At 39.4% G+C, this 20,547-nt stretch overlaps 1 protein-coding gene across 7 annotated transcripts in view; it reads left to right on the forward strand.

The window, feature by feature from the left end:
- The window catches only part of LOC148850688 (binding protein), a 104,362-nt gene that overhangs the window by 64,567 nt on the left and 19,248 nt on the right, over window positions 1-20,547 (forward strand). For all 7 annotated transcript variants that reach the window (XM_088947545.1, XM_088947544.1, XM_088947548.1 and 4 more), the window contains 7 exons: window positions 7,795-7,950; window positions 8,120-8,161; window positions 8,292-8,636; window positions 18,420-18,593; window positions 19,405-19,565; window positions 19,662-19,974; window positions 20,064-20,496. In XM_088947545.1, the coding sequence (XP_088803671.1) occupies window positions 7,795-7,950; window positions 8,120-8,161; window positions 8,292-8,636; window positions 18,420-18,593; window positions 19,405-19,565; window positions 19,662-19,974; window positions 20,064-20,496 (1,624 nt within the window). The remainder of the gene's footprint in view (window positions 1-7,794; window positions 7,951-8,119; window positions 8,162-8,291; window positions 8,637-18,419; window positions 18,594-19,404; window positions 19,566-19,661; window positions 19,975-20,063; window positions 20,497-20,547) is intronic.

The raw sequence follows: 20,547 nt of genomic DNA on the forward strand, positions 1-20,547 counted from the left end.
TTTATCTTCCTTCTTCCTTTTCTTCTCATGAATATGTTGATTTTCTATACTTTAATATGAAATTTATACTTGTGAAAATCATGAACAATTATTAAAGAAATATGGTTATGGTACCTAGGGAACTACCCTAGGATCTATGTTTTTACATAAAAAAATCCATCGCCTAGGCCTGCCTAGGTGACCAGGTGGCGAGGTGCCCCCCAGTTGCCTTGCCTTGCCTTGCCTTGCCTTGCCTTGGCGCCTTGAAAACTATGAAATATATGTAAAACATAATTATACTATTTATTGATAAAATATGTATTTTTACACACACACAACACACACAAACACACATATATAATGTTGACGTAGAGCAGTTTGACTCGTTTGACCTTGATAGTCAAACCAATGACCTGTGACCCAAAGGCAAAAGCGGGTTGGCCTTCGGGTTGTTTTTTAAAACATTGTTTATCATACTTATTATTGTTTAATATGCCAAATATATTGTTAGTGTCGAGTATGTAGGGGTATTTTTGTCTTTATACTTATGTTGAGGTTGCTGATCTGTAATATTATATTAGAATTAGTGTCCCTTGCTTAAGTAAGGGCACGTGTCTTTTCCATTATGTTAGTAATATAAAACATGTTTGGTCGAATGGGAAAGGTAATTCTTTTTTCTCTCATTCGAACCAGACTTTTCTTCTCACCTTTTCTCCTCTTTTCTCTCTCTCTCTCTCTCTTTCTTTCTTCTTTCTTCTTTCTTCTTCTCTCTTCTTAGCTGGTATCAGACTAACAGAATTCAAGGGCAGGCAGAATCATAATATGGTATCAGAGCACAACTAAGCAACTCGGATCTGCCCAGATTTCTGTTTTCTACGCACCTAGTCTAGGGTTTTCTCTTGATTTCTCTACCGTCGATTGGAGATAAGGGAAAGGGATGAAAAGGAGTGGTCGCCCTCTTCCCTTGGAGGTCTCTATGCCTCCAATTGTGCTGTTCATGGTCGGTTGCTGTGGTTTCTAAGAAGCCCTCCCCTTATCGATGAAGAGAAGAGGGCTGATTCGTGTGGTGTAGTGGGTGTCTTGTGTGGTCTGATTTCTTTTTGTGTGGTTTGTTTTTTGGGTGATGAGGTAAGAGATTTCTATGCATATTTTTGTTATGAATCGAATAGGAAGTATGTTTCAGATCATATGGTGGGATTTCAGACTGTAGTGTGCTAGGGTTTATGCTGTTTTTTAGTGTGACTCGACGGGGGAGTGGTCCTCATAGTGGTGAGATTTCAATTAGTCGTGGGGTAGGGTTTGTGGTGTAAAAAGTGCAATCTTCAGCAATAACAAGTGTTGAAACCAGTGTGATCAAGTAGTGTGCAGTGTGCCGAATTCAGTAATAACAGAATTCAACAATGGGAGATAGCAAATCTAATGTGATGATACCTACTGACTACCTGAATGTTCAAATGACCTCCATTAAACTGAATGGAAGGAATTATGTACCTTGGGATAAATCTATAAAAGTTTTTTTGAAGGCAAAGAAGAAGGTGAAACACATAAGGGAGGAGAAACCCTCCACTGATTCTCATGAGTATGATGACTGGGAACAAGAGGATGCACAGATTATCACGTGGTTATGGAACAGTATGGAACCCAAGATTAGTGTAAATTTCATGTTTCTGGACACTGCCAAAGATGTGCAGGACCATGCTAAGAAGTTGTATTCTGGTCAAGACAATACAACCAAAGTATATCAGCTGTATCAGGAATACTTTAATCTGCAACTGGGTAATCAGAGTCTTGAGGAGTACTATGCTAGTATGAAAAACATTCGTAATGAGTTGAATGTTTATCACCCCCTCACCTCTGATGTCAAAATTCAGCAACAACAGAGAGAACAACTTGATGTGATTCGATTTTTGGTGGCGTTGAAATCTGAGTATGAACCAGTGCGGGCTCAGATACTAGGAGGGTCAGCTCTCCCTTTCTTAGAAGAGGTGTTTGCTCGACTTCGGAGGACTTCCATTGGATGTACTGAGAACTCTAATGTTTCTGATAGATCAGCCTTTGCAGTATCAAGGGGCCGTGGTGTTAGAGGTGGAGCTCGGGGAGCTCAGTCTGGTCGTAGTGGTAGAAGTTGACCGATATATGGCCGGAGTGGTGGTGGTGGACCTACATATAACCGTGGTGGTGGTCGTACTAGAGGTAGAAATTCAGGGGGGGTCCAAGGAGATGTACTCATTATGGTATGGATGGACATAACATTAATTATTGCTATGACTTCATGGTCCACCCTCAACTTGGGCCAATCATGCCATGACTAGTGACAACAGTTTCAGACAGGAGAGTCGTTCAGCTGATTAGATGCCTCCTACATCCACAGAGGTTCTTGGGAGGGAGATGGTGAGTGTTTCCCGTGATGAGTATGAGAGGTTTGTCCAATCTACATCTCAACAGAAGATGACTACTTTCGCACACTCAGGTATGGCTTGTTTGGCATCTACACCCAATCCTTGGATTATTGACTTTGGAGCCTCCGATCACATGGTTGGAACTCCAGGTGTGTTTTTTTCCCTCTCTCATTGCTCAACATCACAATCTGTTACCCTTGCTAATGGTTCCACATCCTCCATTTGTGGTGTTGGCAATGTTAACATGACCCCCTTATCTTTATCCTCAGTTTTGTATGTCCCTAAATTTTCGTTTAACCTTATGTCTATTAGTAAGTTGACCAAGTCATTCAATTGTTCCATTACTTTTTACCCTTCTTCGTGTGTTTTTCAGGATCTCAAGACGGGGATGAAGATTGGTGGAGGGCATGAAGCTGGTGAATTGTATTATCTTAACAGTGGTGGAAGAACATCAACAGCTCTCCAGTCATTTCTCTCTCCTCTCTAGTGGCACTATCGATTTGGTCATCCTTTGCTAAAAGTTTTGAAGTCTTTGGTTCCTTCGTTGAGTCAACTTTCTGTTTTAGATTGTGAGTTGTGTTAGTTGGGGAATCATCATCATGTTCCCTTTAGTCCTAGGGTTGATAACCGTGTGTCGAGTCCTTTTTCATTGGTTCATTCAGATGTTTGGGGTCCTTATAAAGTGATGTCATACAATGGATATAGATATTTTGTCATTTTTGTTGATGATTATTCAAGGATGATGTGGCTCTATTTAATGAAAGAAAGGAGTGAATTGTTTACCATCTTCCAAAAATTTTATGCTGAGATTCGCAACCAATTTGGTGTTCACATTAAAATTTTTCATTCCAATAATGGTCATGAATATTTCTCTTCATCATTTCAAGAATACTTGGACCAACATGGCATTATAAATCAGACCTCATGTACCTACACCCCACAACAAAATGGGGTGGTTGGGAGAAAGAATTGTCATCTTTTGGAAACAGCTCAATCCCTCATGCATCACATGAATGTTCCCAAACCCTTTTGGAGTGATGTGGTGCTTACTTCTTGCTTCTTGATTAATTGGATGCCCATTTCTATCTTTGATGGTAATTCCTCATTCACTACCTTGTTTCTCACCTTGCCTTCATTTCCTCTTTCTCCCCGGGTTTTTGTGTGTGCTGCTTCGTCCATAGTCTGAGCCCTGGGAAGGACAAATTAGATGCACGATCCATTAAGTGCATCTTCCTTGGCTATTCCCGGACCTAGAAAGGGTGTAAGTGTTATCATCCTAGTTCTCGACGTTCCTGTGTGTGTTGATTGCGGTGCTTACTTCTTGCTTCTTGATTAATTGGATGCCCACGTCTATCCTTGATGATCATTCCCCATTCACTACCTTGTTTCCCACCTTGCCTTCATTTCCTCTTTCTCCTCGGGTTTTTGGGTGTGTCTGCTTTGTCCATAGTCTGAGCCCTGGGAAGGACAAGTTAGATGCACGATCCATTAAGTGCATCTTCCTTGGCTATTCCCGGACCCAGAAAGGGTATAAGTGTTATCATCCTTGTTCTCGACGTTCCTTTGTGTGTGTTGATGTTACTTTCTTTGAGCCTACTCTGTTTTTCTTGGGGTTTGGTGATGCTTCTTCCTCTTCATCACCTCCTCTTCTTCCACTTCCAGTTGCGGATTTTGTTCCCCTTGTTCCAGCTGTGACCAAGTCCTTGCCTCCAGAATGGCCACCTATCCGTCAAGTGTATACACATCGCCCACATGTATCGGCTGCTACTCCTCCAGCTCCATCAATGTCAACAGATTCGGCAGTTGTCTCCACACCAGCCCCAAACCCAGTATCTGGTCTTGATCTTCCCATTGCCTTGCAGAAAGGTAAACACACTTGTACCCTTCATCCTATTTCTAATTATGTTTCACTCACTCACCTTTCTGCTTCCCATCGCCAGTTTATCTCTTTGTTATCCTCAGTTGTTGTCCCCAAGGATGTCTAGGAAGCCCTTGCCTCTCCAGGGTGGTGTTGTGCAATGGAAGAAGAACTCTCAGCTCTAACTCATAATCATACTTGGGACCTCACCACTCTTCCTCCTAGGAAGTAGGCTATTGGTTGTAAGTGGGTTTATACTGTTAAGTATTTACCTGATGGTAGTGTAGAGGGCCTAAAAACTAGATTGGTTGCAAAAGGGTACTCCCAAACCTATGATATTAACTATACAGAGACTTCTCCCCAGTTGCTAAGATAGGTTCGGTTCGTATTGTGATCTCTCTTGCTGCTATGTATGATTGGCCCCTCTATCAGCTTGATATCAAGAATGCTTTCTTGCATGGTGATTTGCTCAAGGAGGTCTTTATGGAGCAACCACCGGGGTTTGTTGCTCAAGGGGAGGATGGTAAGGTATGCAGACTAAAGAAGGCTATTTATGGGCTTAAACAGTCTCCTCGAGCATGGTTTGGTGGTAAAGAAGTTTGGTATGAAACAGTACCAAGTTGATCATTCAGTCTGCAGCATGACTCTCAAGCAGGAAAAATCCTATTGGTGGTGTATGTAGATGATATTGTTATTACCAGGAATGATAAAATGGGCATTGACAAGTTGAAGACTTTTCTACAGGAACATTTTCAAACAAAGGTCCTCGGTAAATTGAAATATTTCTTGGGGATAGAAGTAGCAAGGTCTAAGTATGGTATTAATTTGTGTCAGAGGAAATATGTGCTTGATTTGCTAGAGGAAACAGATTTGTTAGGTGCTAAACCAGTTGAAACACCTATGGAAACAAATACTAAGTTGAGCAGTGATATGGGTGAAGTGTTTGAAAACCCTGGCAGATACCGACGACTTGTAGGTAAACTGAACTACCTAACCATTACTCGGCTAGATATTTCATTTGTGGTTAGTGTGGTAAGTCAGTTCATGCAGAAACCTCTGGTTCCTTATTGGGATGTGGTTTTAAGAATTGTGAGGTATTTAAAAGGGGCTCTTGGTCGTGGTTTGATATACAAAAGTGGTGGAAAACTTGAAATAGAAGGATATACTGATGCTGACTGGGCCGGTTCTATGTCTGATAGGAGGTCTACCACAGGCTATTGCACTTTCCTTGGGGGTAATCTGGTGACATGGAAAAGTAAGAAGCAGATAGTCGTGGCGAGAAGCAGTGCAGAGGCAGAATATAGAGCTATGGCACATACTACTTGTGAATTAGTGTGGCTAAGGAACCTTCTACAGGAGATAGGATACAATGTTAACATTCCAATGAAGCTCTACTGTGACAATCAGGCTGCAATTCATATTTCTTCTAATCTGGTGTTTCATGAAAGAACCAAACAAATAGAAGTTGGCTGTCACTTTGTGAGAGAGAAGGTGTTGAATGGAGTGATAGACACTGCATATGTTAACACAGGGAACCAGTGGACAGACTTATTTAGGGTTAAGTCGGGGAAGAGTGGACTACATATGTAACTAGCTGGGATTATATGATATACACTCACCAGATTGAGGGGGAGTGTTAGTGTGGAGTATGTAGGGGTATTTCTGTCTTTATACTTATGTTGAGGTTGCTGATCTATAATATTATATTAGAACTAGTGTCCCTTACTTAAGTAAGGGCACATGTGTCTTTTCCATTATGTTAGTAGTATAAAACATGTCTGGCCGAATGGGAGAGGTAATTTTTTTTCTCTCATTCGAATCAGACTTTTCTTCTCACCTTTTCTCCTCTATTCTCTCTCTCTTTCTTTCTTCTTTCTTCTTCTCTCTTCTTGGCTGTTATCAGACTAACAGAACTCAAGGGCAGGCTAAATCATAATATATATGATGTTAAAAGCATTCCTATTTTTTTTAATTTCTATATTTTTGCATTTTATATATTTTTGAATTTTATTATTTAATTGTGGCAACACGGATTGGCCCATTTGGCCCAAATGGTTTAATTTCTTACCACCACCTAGATGAAAACACTATTTTTTTCTAGGTAGATATTAAAAGTATAACTTTTTATGTTATTGGAATTATTAATTTATTATGTATGGATTTAATTATAGAATTTAATGATGAGAAAAAACAAAAAAAAAACCTTAAATATATGATTCAATGAAGGTGAATGCAAATTAATACCTTAATTGGTAGATTTAATAAGAGAGAATTGAATGAATTGAATATCTTGAAATTACCTCTCTACAACTCATTTAATATGAATAACCAACTACCATATTTGCCCTCATTTTTATCAATAAATTTAAACATAAAGGGTAAATTTTGTCCTCAGAAAATTCCCGAAATATTCTTGAGGCTATTCGTACTTTTTAAAGTAGTATATATATTAGGTGCCCATGTTTTTGTTAGATATTTGTTAGGGGGTCTTTCTTGCATGCCAGATAATAACTATGGGATGTTCAAAAGGTCCTCTATGTAGAATAAAACTAATCCCCTAAGGCTCATTATTTGATCCCTTACGTTTTATGGATAATTCTTACAGCTGATAAAAAATGATAAATATCCTGGCTATAGACTTAGGGACCATTGTTTAGTGCAATGGTAAAATCTTGGGCTGACAAGCATGAGAATGTGGGTTTGGTCTGCTCTCCTGCAAAAAGTTGCTGAGGTTTGGGTCTACTCAGTCCACCCCTCCCAAGGCCTTGGATGGCATGGACTACTATTGGGTAATGACCCTTATCCTGTTTGTAGATTTCTTTCTTTTTTATGTTTTTGACTTATAAAAGTTAACTGACCATCTTTAAGTTCGACGTTCATACACATAAAAGAGAATAAAGTTCCTTCAAAAGCCAATAATAGAATGCTCTAAACTGAAAATTTTTACCCAACTTAAGATAAATCATCTGATAGAAGCACATTGCATCAGAAAAAGAAGAAAACTAAAGGAAACCGTGGAAATGTGGTCTAGTCAATCTAAAAAAAGAAAACTCAGATTGGAAATCTTGGAGGACTCTGCTAAGCCAATCCAATCAAAACTCCTGGAAGAGCACGGGGATATTATCAGACCTTCTCTGAACCCTAAGTCCGATTAAGTGTTCCTGTCTCTGTCTTCAACACTATAATCAATATGTATTCTTACCGATCCTATGCAGAATAGGCTGATTATTGCACTTCTAGGAGGACATGCCATGTTTTTCAACAGCCACATTAATGCAAAAGCCCTTATGTAATGGACTGATGTTTTAGAAACTAACACCTTTTATGAACATCACTTTATTTACTATGGTTTGGTTGTTATCCTTCTTTTTGTCAAAGAAAATTGAATAAATATCAACATTTTTAATTTCTTGCTCATCTTCACTATATTGTTTGATTGCCAGCCAGACTGGTGTGAGGGGAAAGTATCTCTTTAGTTTTGTTCTTGGCTCACCATTTTTTCATAATTTTATTCATTATTCAGTAGTGTTTCTTTTCTCAGTTCTTTATTTTTCACAGGCTGCATTCAGAACCCTTGTGGGGAAGGGTTATGAGATGTTGCAAAATTTACTGTTGGACTTTTGCCAATGGCATCCAAGTGAAGGGCTTCTAAATGCTCTGCTTGATATGCTTGTTGATGGGAAGTTTGACATCAAAGTGAACCCTGTAATAAAGGTTAGTTATAAGAAACTAATCTACAAAATTTGTATTCTTTTGATATAAGATCTAAGCGTATCTGTTGCTTCTTCTTTCTCGTTTTATGTTTAGGAATAGGAACTTGTAACTGAATTCAGGATTTTTAGCCACTAATGTTAATTTTTCACCATTATCTGTTTTGGTGCAGAATGAAGATGTAATCATTCTATGTTTTAGTGTTCTCCAGAAGGTGGGGTTTAGTTTTTTTTTTTTTCTTTCCAGTTTTGATTTCCATAATTTTGAAAATTTTGAATGTTGTGACATTTTGATTGTACGAGTCTGTGCCTTTCTGAATCGTTACTTTTCTTATGGTTGGGCAGAGCAGTGATTCTTTGCAGCATTATGGATTCAATGTATTTCAGCAACTGCTAAGGGATTCCATCTCCAATCGTGCTTCTTGTGTCAGAGCAGGAATGCTTAATTTTCTTCTTGATTGGTTTTCTGAAGAAGTGAATGAAAGTGTCGTTTTAAAAATTGCACAACTAATTCAGGTAATTGGTGGGCATAGCATATCTGGAAAGGACATACGCAAAATTTTTGCACTTCTTCGCAGTGAAAAAATTGGAACGAGGCAGCAATACTGCTCATTGCTGTTGAGCAGCATTCTGTTTATGCTAAATGAAAAAGGACCAACTGCCTTTTTTGATCTGACTGGGAATGAATCTGTAAGTCCTTGACTTTTTTTTCTTTTCTTTTCATGGTATACGTATCATCTTGGTCCTCGGGCTGGGTTTGGGTCCAAGACTGAGTTTTTTATTTCTGGGCTAGGCTCAAGCCTAACCCCTTAGCTCAAACCTGGCCCAAGCCCAGCGTGATTATTTACATGTGTAAATGCATACGTATGTACATACATACATATATAGATATGTATTTAGATATATACATAAATATTTGTATAAATGCATACATACGTGTGTGATTTTAGACTGTGTCCATTGACCAACCCGAGCTTGGTTTGGGCCTAAGCCCAAGCTGAGTGCATCAAATTACAGTGCAGGCTGGGCTTGGGTTGGGAAGATTGGGCTTGACCTCGGACTCGGTCCTTAGGCTTTAGTATTTTAAAAGCACAAGGCACAAAAAAGGTGCAAGGGGCAATTTGCGCCCGAGGTGCAAGGCGGAAGGTGAGGCACACGCCTTTTTGAAGCAAGGCACAGAAATACAAAAAAAAAAGCTAAAAAATAAAAATATCAGAAAATTCAAAAAAATTGCAAAAAATAGAAAATATTAAACATAATATTAATAAAAATATAAACTTAAATTTTAATTAAATGTTTTAAAAAACCTATTATCTAAAACTAAATTACATAAACATAAGATGTAATGCGTATTCAAATGAAAATTTAATAATAAAACCAAACATATACAACATTTCCAAGCATGCAAACTCATAATCTCTTTTTTCCTGAATTGCATTACTTCAAGTAGCTAATGTGATGTAAAACATATTACATTCCTGATTCTACAAGCTGCCTAGGCGCACCAGGTGTGCACCTTTTGAAAGGGCTGTGCCTAGGACCTAGGCGAGGCACATACCATAAAATGTGCCTCACCTATGCACTGCTTAAGCCCAAATCTTAGGGTTGACCATAAACCCAGCCCAACCTGCCCAACTTGCACACATAGTGAAGGAGTTCTTTTGAATCTTCAAAAGAGAGGTACTAGACCAGAATCGATTGATCCGTTTGTGGGGTGCTCGATTGGGCCCAAAGAGAATGAAGCCCAACCTTTAAAAATTAGGTGGCTAAGGGAACCAGAAAGATTCTGTGAAAATATTTAAATGGCTGATTAGAGATATAATAACCATTTTTCAACGGGCAAGGCGATTAGCAAATGGGTTAGCTGATTTTTTTTACAAGACAAGAGGTGCATTAGTTTGAACTGTTAGTGGCTCAATTGCAATTCAATTCATGTAAAGGGGGCTGTATCTCACACCTATGTTTAAATGTTCTTGTAACACCTTTATTATTTGTAATAAAATCTTCATCATTGATTGAAAAAGAAGGACTGAGACTAAACATGAAAGGGGGAAAGCTTGTGAGAGGAATAAGGGTAACTTAAGTGGGTCGGGCACATTAGTTAATAAAAGGGATGGGTCATGTGACAACTTAAAAGGTCATGTGGGAAACTTTAAGGGGCCAATTATGGACACTAAATCTGGTCCATTATTGCCCCCCCCCTCGATTCTCGTTACAGTCCAAAAGCATTGGGTGGGAGAACTCTCTTTAATGGAGATATAGAAGATGTCACTGGAAGGTTTTAATGGAGATTTAGAAGGAGCTTATTCGTTGAATGAAGAGGATATCAATTTAGAGGAGTCTGAGACACTTAGTATTGGCAGTGTTTGCTTGGATAGAAATCCAAGATTCCAAGAGGAGGATAGCTTTGATATTGAAAAGCTCTTTTTTTTTTTCCTTTTGGAGGAAGAAGGCAATGACAAATCAAAGAACCTAACTGTACCAATGTTATCTGAAGCCTATTTTGGGGTTGGTAGGGAAGAAGATAACTCCTTTCATGTTGGTAGCAATCACTGCCCAATTGTTTTTGGGACTCTACAAGAGAAAGGTGTCCTGTTGGTGATTTCTAGTTATCCTTTTGTGCGGAGTAGAGATACTCTAGTGTGGGTTTATGTACTAACAGGTGATGGGTGAGAAGTGTTTGGAGCTCTATAGGAATTGGTTGGTCCTTTCTGCCATTATGGAGGGGGTGGGGGCTCGAGGGGTCTAGTAACAATATAGAAGAATGAGGTGATGGAGTCTCTGGAAGAATTAATAGGCCGGTTCTCAGTCTCTTTGAAATTCAAGAAACATAGGAGATGGCTTCATGTGGGTACTGTCGAATGTTTATGCTCCTAATAGATATAGAGAGAGGTGAAATATGAGAGGAGCTCTTTGATGTTAGAGGCTTGTTGGACAGACCGTGAGAGGAGCTCTTTGATAATACAAATGAGACAAATAATCCCAATCAATTGATCTCTACTAGTATGAGGAAGTTCAATGAGTTTATTGATGATTGTGCACTAAAAGAGATTCTCCTCTAGCAGACAATGCTCACTTGGTTCAATTTGCAAGTCCCTCCTATTTGTTCTAAGTTGGATAGGTTTGTTTTCAATCCTGAGTGGGAAAAACATTGGATAGGGTTGATAGCTAGGGCTTTTCCAAGAGGCACTTTAGATCATTACCTGATTAGTATTGGAACTAAGGACTTTCTTTGTGACCATAGATCGTTTAGGGTTGAAAATATGTGGCGCGCACCAAAAGTTTGTGCACAAGGTGGATGAATGGTGGAATGAGGAAGTGGGGGATGTTTGGTGGAAAGGAGCTAAGTTCCATAGGAAGACACAAAGGCTTAAATGCCAAATTAAAGAGTGGAATAGAGATTACTTTGGAAGCTTTGAGGAGAGAATTGTTAAGTTAGGAGGATAGGACTTTGATATATGTTGGAAGAGATTTTGCTTAGGGAAGAGATCTGTTGGAGGCAATAATCAAGTCATCAATGGATTAAGGAGGGGGATGGCAATACTAACCCTTTCGGCTTGTTCTCTTGTTCTTCCTTTTTCTCTTCTTTGTGTTATGTTCCTAACCTTCAGCCTTTCCATTCTAAGTTCGAAGTTCTTTGTTGGGAAGTCTCTCCTAGAAAACTAAACACTTTGGACAATTTGCAAAAGAGAAGACCTAGACTTAGTATTTCCCCAAACTGGTATACTCTTGCCCCTTTGTTGTAGATCTTTGGGAAAACTGTTTTGGTCTTTTTGGTTGTAGGTGGACTGAGCATCTGTAGATTGGCAATCTATTTGACCCTACAGCCTTTAGGTGACCTAAGAGAAGAGATAAGGTCATGTGCGGATGTGCCAGAGCTACTTTGGTGTGGACAGTTTGGGAGGAAAGAAATGCTAGACTCTTCAATGACAAGGAGAGAGAAGAGGTTGCAGTTTGGGATTGTATAATTAACAGGGCTGTAATTTGGGTAAAAGCCTCGGGCTTATTTTCACACTTTTCCCTTGATGATATGTGGGAGAATTGGGAACTGGTTACGAAAAGCTCTGCCGTCACAGATAAGCCTGTGATAGATTAGGCCCCTTGAAGAAGGATTTATCAAGCTAAACTTTGATGGCTGTAGTCTAGGCAATCTTGGGCCTTTTGGTATTGGGGTATTGTTCAAAAATGTAGAAGGTAGTTTATAGCATTATTTTCAGGTCCAACTGGAGTGGGGGGTGCTGTTAATGCGAAAGTTCATGCAGTACAGGGAGTAGAGATTGCTAGAGACCAGGACTATGAGAACATTGCTAATTAAAGGTAACTCTACACTGGTAATTAGGTGGCTGAAGGAACCGGAGATAGTGGCTTGGTCCTTTAGGATGTCTTTGCGAAGATTCAAGTGACTAACCACAAATATGGTAGTTAGTTTTCTATGGGAAAGGAGATTTGCAAATGGGGTGGCAGATTGTTTAACTAAGCAAGTTGTGCATAAGAATCAGTTATTTTTTATTCAATTGTAAGTTTGTTTATTGCTTTTGAGGCTGCATCGCGTGCCTCTTTGTGGGAAGCTTTTACTGTATATCTCTTATGGAATTATTGAATCTAAATAATATTCGTATTACTTACAAAAAAAAAAGAATACTTGACAATATTCCCAGTACAGATGGGGTGGTTACGGAATAGCTGTCAAGGTTGTAAAGGCATACTTAATAGAGATCTGCAATATGGTAAGGGCTTTGGGAGCAATAGTCAAATGGGTGCCAAGATCAGCAAAACACTAACAGAATCACTTGCAAGATCAGGAGTTAACAGGGAATAAATGTTTTGGGAGGTGGCCAGTTTTAAATGCATGTGATCTTCAATTATGCAACTTCTGGATAAAATAAATGGTTTTGGTGATTCCTTTTCTGCTTTAAATTATTCATGCAAAATGTTGAACAAGAGAAGAGAAAGAGAGGAGAGGTGAGTGGACTGAGAGCCCAAAAGAATGCTGCAGGCATGTGCAGTATGTTATTATTTATACTAGGATGGTCATACAACATAAAAAATGAAGAAATTACAAAAGTACCCTTGCGGTACTAAACATATGTGTACAACAACATCTGTCTACACTCCCCCTCAAGTTGGGGCATAGATATCAATCATGCCCAACTTGTCAAAGAGATCATGATGTCTGGAATGGTGTAGCCATTTTGTAAAGATGCTACAAGTTGGTTCTCAGAGCTGACATAGGGAGTACATACTTCGCCTATTTCTCTCTGATAAAATGCTTGTCAACTTCGATGTGTTTTGTTCTATCATGTAGCACTGGGTTAGCAACAATGTTTATATCTGCTTTGTTATCACAGAATAGAGTCATAGGCTTGTCCACTGGGAAACCCAACTCACTCAACAGATTCTTTATCCACATACTTTCAGTTACTCTGTGAGCCATTGCACGATATTCAGCTTTAGCATTGCATCTAGCCACCACATTTTGCTTTTTACTCCTCCATGTAACAAGGTTCCCTCCTATAAAGGTGCAGTAGCCACTAGTAGACTTTCTATCACTTTGAGATCCAGCCCAATCTGCATCTGTATAAACTTCAACTTTCAAATGCCCGTGCCTTTGAAATAACAAGCCAGCACCAAGAAACTTTTTTATATATCGGAGGATTTTTTCTGCCGCTTCAAGATGAGTGGACCTAGGTGCATGCATGAACTGACTGAGGACACCAACAGCATAAGCAATGTCTGGGCGAGTCATAGAAAGATATAACAATTTCCCTACAGGCCTCTGAAACTGTTTCACATCCTTGAGAGGTTCACATTGGTTGTCACCTAATTTATGGTTGGGGTCAATGGGAGAGTCAACTGGCTTCACTCCCATCTTTCCAGTGTCTTGAAGTAAATCTAGGACATATTTCCTTTGGGAAATGAAGATACCCCTTTTTGATCGAGCAACTTTAATTCCAAGGAAGTATCTGGGAGGTCCTAGATCCTTCACTTCAAACTGAGTGGCAAGGAAACCCTTCAACCTTTGGATTTCTTCCTTCCAGTCACTAGTAACAATTATGTCATCCACGTATACTATTAAAGCGGCCATTTTGCCTTCTCCTCTTTTCACAAACAGTGTGTGATCTGATTGACATTGCTTGTATCCTTTCTGCTGAACCAAGCTCTTGGTGATTGTTTCAACCCGTATAAAGACTTCTTCAACTTGCACACTTTCTGTTCATTGCCTTGAGCTAGTAGACCAGGGAGTTGAATCATGTAAACTTCATCTTCAAGATCACCATTCAAGAATGCATTCTTGATGTCAAGCTGATGTAGATCCCAAACCAAATTAGCAACAAGAGAGAATAGAACTCTAATGGAGTTCATCTTGGCAACAGGGGCAAAAGTTTCTGCATAATCAAGTCCGTACACTTGAGTAAACCTCTTTGCCACTAAGCGAGCTTTATACCTCTCCACCGTTCCATCAGCCCTTCGCTTGACAGTGAACACCCATTTACATCCAACTGGATCCTTTCCCTTAGGAAGATCTACAAGTTCCCATGTGCCATTTTTATGAAGGGCATTAATTTCTTCCTTCATGGCATCTGTCCATTCAGGTACTGAAAGAGCTTCTGCCACATTCTTGGGGATAGAGACACTGTTAATAGAGGTAAGGAAAGCACGAAATGAGGATGAAATGTTCTCATAGGAAACAAAGTTGGAAATGGGATGTTTAGTGGTGCACAATCTAATACCTTTCCTGTGAGCAATAGGAAGGTCAATGCCATTAGCATCCGAGGTATCAATTTCAATAGAATCAGGGACATCATTGGGAGCCAAGTTACCTGAGTGGGTATGATCCTCCCCCGAGGAGTTTGATGGTACTGGAGGTACAACTTTTAGATTCTCCACAGTTCTTGAATTTGGTTGGCCTTTGCAACGACGAAAGAAGACACGAAAAGGCGGAGGATCAGGAAGAGGAGGGAGTTGAACCGGTTTTTCCTCATGCCTACACACCCCTTGAGGAGAAACAGGAAAGAATGACTCATCCTCAAAGAAAGAAACATCCATGGAGACAGAATTTTCGAGAAACAGGATCAAAACAACGGTATCCCTTTTGAGTGAAGGAGTAACCAAGGAATATGCATGGAATAGCACGAGAATCCAATTTCCCACGGGTGGGAGACAGATTTTGGACAAAGCACTGACAACCAAAGACACGAGGAGGAATGGGAAGAAGGGGGGCCTTAGGAAAGAGAAGCTGATGTGGGGCTTTGTACTAACCAACGAGAGGGCATACGGTTAATGAGGTAGGTAGAACAAAGAACAACCTCAAGCCAAAAACGTTTGGGACATTCATATGGAGTAGTAAACCCCGAGCCACTTCAAGGAGATGTCAGTTCTTCCGTTCAGCCACACCATTTTGTTGTGGTGTTCGGGCGCAAGAGCTACGGTGAAGTGAACCACGCGAAGCAAAGAACTTCGTGAGATCACTATGAAAAAACTCTTTCGCATTGTCTGATTGAAAAATTTGGATTTCAGTCTGAAATTGAGTGAAGATCATCCGCTGAAAATCTTGGATTTATTTTGGTACTTCCTCCCTGGTTCGCATAGGATATACCCAAGTATATCTAGAATAATCATCAATGAGGGTAATAAAATACTTGTAACCACTCTCAAATGGTAAAGTAACAGGGCCCCATACATCAGAATGAACAATGCGAAAAGGAAATTCAGATTTACTATTTTTTTGAAGAAAATGAGTTCTACAATGTTTACTTAACTGACACGTTTGACAAGAGAAATCTAAAACGGACATTGACTTAAACAGTTCTGGAAACACAACTTTTAAAGACTCAAAAGACAAAAGACCAAGATGACAATGCCATAAATAAATTTGACTCTTACAGGACTGATTCATAGACTCTGTAACATGAAGATCAACCTTATTCTCCAACATGTAAAGTCCATCAACCATACGTCCTCCTTGAGGCCAAATCCTGAATCACACAATGAGAAGGGAAAAAGGTCACTGAGCAGTTTAAGGAATTAGTAACACTACTAACAGAGAACAAATTAATGGGAAATTTTGGAACATGTAGGACATCAAAGAGGGTAAGGCCAAGGGGAAGAGAGATGGTTCCATGACCAGCTATGGAAGTGTATGATCCATCAACTAGTCTCACCTTGTCTCTTCCAGAAAGAAGGTGATAGGTTTGAAAGTAAGAGGACGTACCAATCATGTGTTTTGAATATCCAGAATCAATGATCCATGGAGAGTCAAGGGTGTGAGAAGCAACATGGAAAGCTATGGCAGAGTTACCTGACGTAGATGCAAATGAGGTTGAGGGAGGAGCATCCATCTGACGAATTGCTCTACCATAGAACTCTAAATGGTCACGGAAGGAATTCATAATATCCTCCCTTGGGTCAGATCCAGAGAGATGTGTCTGAGTCATAGTAGGGATGGAGGGTTGATTCTCCCGAGTAGCCATGTTGGCCATGTTGTATTTCTTTGTACCTTGTTGTTCGGACCTTTTATTCACATCTGAACCTTGCTTCTTATTCAGATCTTGAGCCCATTTTGGTTTCCCATGAATATCCCAACAGGTATCTCTAGTGTGTCGGGGTTTTTGGCAATGAGTGCACCACAATTTGTCCTTATCTTCTGTTTTTTTATAGAGATCTCCTTTCCTGGAAGAAGATCCCACACTAATAGAAACACCCCCTTTTGCTGCCAACACAACTACCTCCCCACCGGGGTTGTTCATCAAATTCCTTCTGCTCTCTTCAAATTTTACAAGAGCATAAACTTCCTGAACTGATGGAAGATCCTTAAAACTAAGAATCTGGACTCTGATAGATTCATACATAGGATTTAGACCATGTAAGAAGGCAAACACTCTTTGTTGGGAGACAAGTTTCTTGTACAGTTTTGCATCCTCGTCACACTTCCAATCCACATTCTGGTAATGGTCCAACTCCTTCCAGACAGAAGTCAAGTCTGAGTAATATACTGATAAACACCTCTCTCCTTGTCTACAAGTAGACAATTATGCCTGCAGTTGATAGATCTTGGCATAGTGTCGCAGCTTTGAATATGTAGATTGTACTTCTTCCCAGATCTCATTTGCAGTTTCAGCCCACATGAAATTCTTCCTTATTTGAGGTTGCATGGAGACTAAGAGCCAAGACATAACCATACTGTTCTCTTGATTCCATCTATCATATTCAGCACTCCCAGAGAGACAACAGCGATATATAACTTGATCCCTCTTGCAGTAATATATAACTTGATCCCTCTTGACCACTCTAGGTAATTTAAACCATCAAGAGGGACAACAGCCATAGGAAAGGATAGGTCACCACCCCCACTCATTCCATTCAGCATTGAAGAAACTCCAGATGTGGCTGAATCTTCACCACTCATGATTTTAGGTTTAAAAAACAGCACCCAAAGAAGGAGCACTGCTTCACAGAGTTGTTATAGAAGGCACCAAGCACTTCTTGACCTTCAGTCCACTAAAAAAACTGCTATTGTAGCACACAAACAGGTCCTTATGACCTACGGTTTCACAGGGATCCAAGAACAAACACTGTTGTTGCAGCGCGTAAACAGGTCTGTATAACCTACAGTTTTACAGGGATCCGAAAAGACAAACACTGCTGTTGCAGCACATAAACAGGTCTGTATGACCTACGGATTCACAGAGATCATATGACCCCACAACAAAATGGAAGGAGCAAGGTGAAGTTCACCACACACCTAATCGGCAGACCTGGAACAGTGCCAACTTCAGGGCAGCCGAACAGTCAATGAGAGCAAAGTAAAAGAAAGAGCTACTTCAGTCCATCAACAGGGTAGCCGAACAGCAGTAACACAAAAAGGAACACTTAAGTCGAATACTAGGGCATCAACAGTCCATCAATGGGTGCAAAGTAACACAAAAACAAAACTTCAGTCGAATACCAGGGCACCCGAACAGCAGATGAACAGTAGATAATACCACCTTGAACATCAGATGATAGCCTCTCTATAAACCAGAATTTTCTCTACGCTGGAAGATGAAAAGTCTGGCAAATTTCTTTGAACATCAGATAGAAAACTCTCTAGAAACCAGAACTTTTTTCTACGCTGGAAGATGAAAAAATCAGATTTGCTCGACATCACCCTTCAGGCCTGGACGACTCGCTCTGATACCATGTTGAACAAGAGAAGAGAAAGAGAGGAGAGGCGAGAGGACTGAGAGTCCAAAAGAATGCTGCAGGCGTGTGCAGTATGTTATTATTTATACTAGGATGGTCATACAACATAAAAATGTAGAAATTACAAAAGTACCCTTGTGGTACTAAACATATGTGTACAACAACATCTGTCAACACAAAGTATTATCATTATTCAGGAAATACATTGATCTATTCTATTTTATATTGTTTAATTTTATAATTTGGTTGTGATACCTGACTCTTTCTTCTTTCTTTGTTTTTTTCTTAAAGGGAATTGTAATAAAAACACCAGTGCAGTGGCCGCACAATAAGGGGTTTTCTTTTTCGTGTTGGATCAGGGTAGAGAACTTTCCAAGAACTGGAACAATGGGCCTCTTCAGTTTTCTTACAGAAAATGGAAGGGGGTGCTTTGCTATGCTTGGAAGAGAGAAGCTCGTTTATGAGGTTAAAGTTCCTTTTTCCTTGAATTGTTCTCATATTATTTATAGCATATGGTCATTATTTTATTTTCCAAAGTTTAAATGCTAAATATTATTGCATGGAAATGAGAGCTTCACTTTAACTACCAAAATGTCTAGCTTCTAATAATGTGCTGATACAACACATGACATCTAATTTGGAACCCCTTCCAAATCATCAGATTCCTTGAGACTGAATTTTGATGGTTGCAATCTAGGAAATTTGCCCAGTCTCACTCGTTGTAGAAGTGCCAATGATGAACCACTACCTTGTTCAGTTACCCTCAGTCAAGCACATTCACCTCCTTTTGAGTTCCAATTGGAATGTTAAGAAACATCCAATCCAGACCAAGAGTTTGATCAACCACCAGGTGGCATGCCCACCATACAGAAGAATCATGGACTCTACTTCACCCTACCTCAGTCTAGATATATAACTTAGTTTGTAGATAGTACCGCTTAAGCGTGATGGCAAATGATCTATCAGACATGATAGTAGGCATATACTTGGCCTTGCTTCTTTAATTTGTTCTTGTAATAACAGCTCATGTATGCTCAATGTAATCATTCATCTTTTTAGATGCCATGCTATGGAATTGGAGCCAGATGGTGAAAGCTTTGGAATTCTGATCACTAATCATCCATTTCTCCCTTTCTTTTTGTCTGTCTCTTGATTTATAACCTTCTAAATCAGAACATTGATTGGATGATCAGCTTTTTATTTTCTTACCATTTTGATGGTTTTTTATTTAATGTTATAGTCAATGTCTAATGCAGTAAAATTATGGCTGTTGCAGTCTATCAATCAGAAACGGCAGTGTGTTTCATTGCAACTCAATCTTGTCCGTAAGAAATGGCATTTTCTTTGCATAACTCATACCATTGGAAGAGCATTTTCTGGGGGAAGCCTACTACGGTGTTATCTTGATGGTCATCTTGTATCATCTGAAAAATGCAGGTGTTTTGTCATGTATTTCATTAATTTTTTTATCATTCTCAATTCAGTCATTTTTGGTAAAATTGTTTCATAACTTTGTCTTTTGTCATGTGTTAGGTATGCAAAAGTTAATGAAGCTTTGACACGCTGTACGATTGGAACTAAAACAAATCCAACTGTTTATGATGATGAAAGCTTGGTATCTGTCAAAGATTCATCTCCTTTTCTTGGTCAGATTGGTCCCGTGTATCTGTTTGGAGATGCTATTTCTTCTGAGCAGATACAGGGTATCCATTTCCTAGGACCAAGTTACATGTATTCTTTTCTTGATAATGAAGCTGCACTTTCTTCAGACAGCCCATTGCCTAATGGAATTCTTGATGCAAAAGATGGCCTTGGATCTAAAATAGTTTTTGGTCTCAACGCACAGGTGTATTTTCTTTACTAGTACAATTTCATGGGGACACCTTTACTTTATCTTTGATTATAAAACTGAAAAATCTTACTATCTTTTTGCAGGCCAGTGGTGGTAGGACTTTGTTTAATGTGTCACCACTGTTGGATCATGCACTGGATAAGAACTCTTTTGAAGCAGTAGTTCTGGCTGGAACACAATTATGTTCCCGTCGGTTGTTGCAACAAATAATCTATTGTGTTGGCGGTGTCTCAGTATTCTTTCCTCTTTTAATTCAGTTTGATGGGTCTGAATATCTAGGAGATGAGCAACTTGGGCATACATTTCTTAGATATATCACAAAAGACCGTATGGCAGCTGAGGTTATTGAGCTAATAGCTTCTTTTCTAGATGATAATCTAGCAAATCAACAACAGATGCATCTTATTTCTGGCTTTTCTATCCTGGGATTTTTATTGCAATCTGTTCCACCACAGCAACTTAATTCAGAAACTCTTTCAGCTTTGAAACAAATGTTTAGTGTTGTGGCAAACTGTGGTAATGTAACTTTGACTTTATCTTAAGCTAAAATATGTTTATATTAGAAGT

This window comes from Nelumbo lutea, chromosome 5, assembly GCF_056320005.1.
Source record: "Nelumbo lutea isolate HS-2025 chromosome 5, American lotus-T2T, whole genome shotgun sequence".
NCBI classification, from domain to species: Eukaryota; Viridiplantae; Streptophyta; class Magnoliopsida; order Proteales; family Nelumbonaceae; genus Nelumbo; species Nelumbo lutea.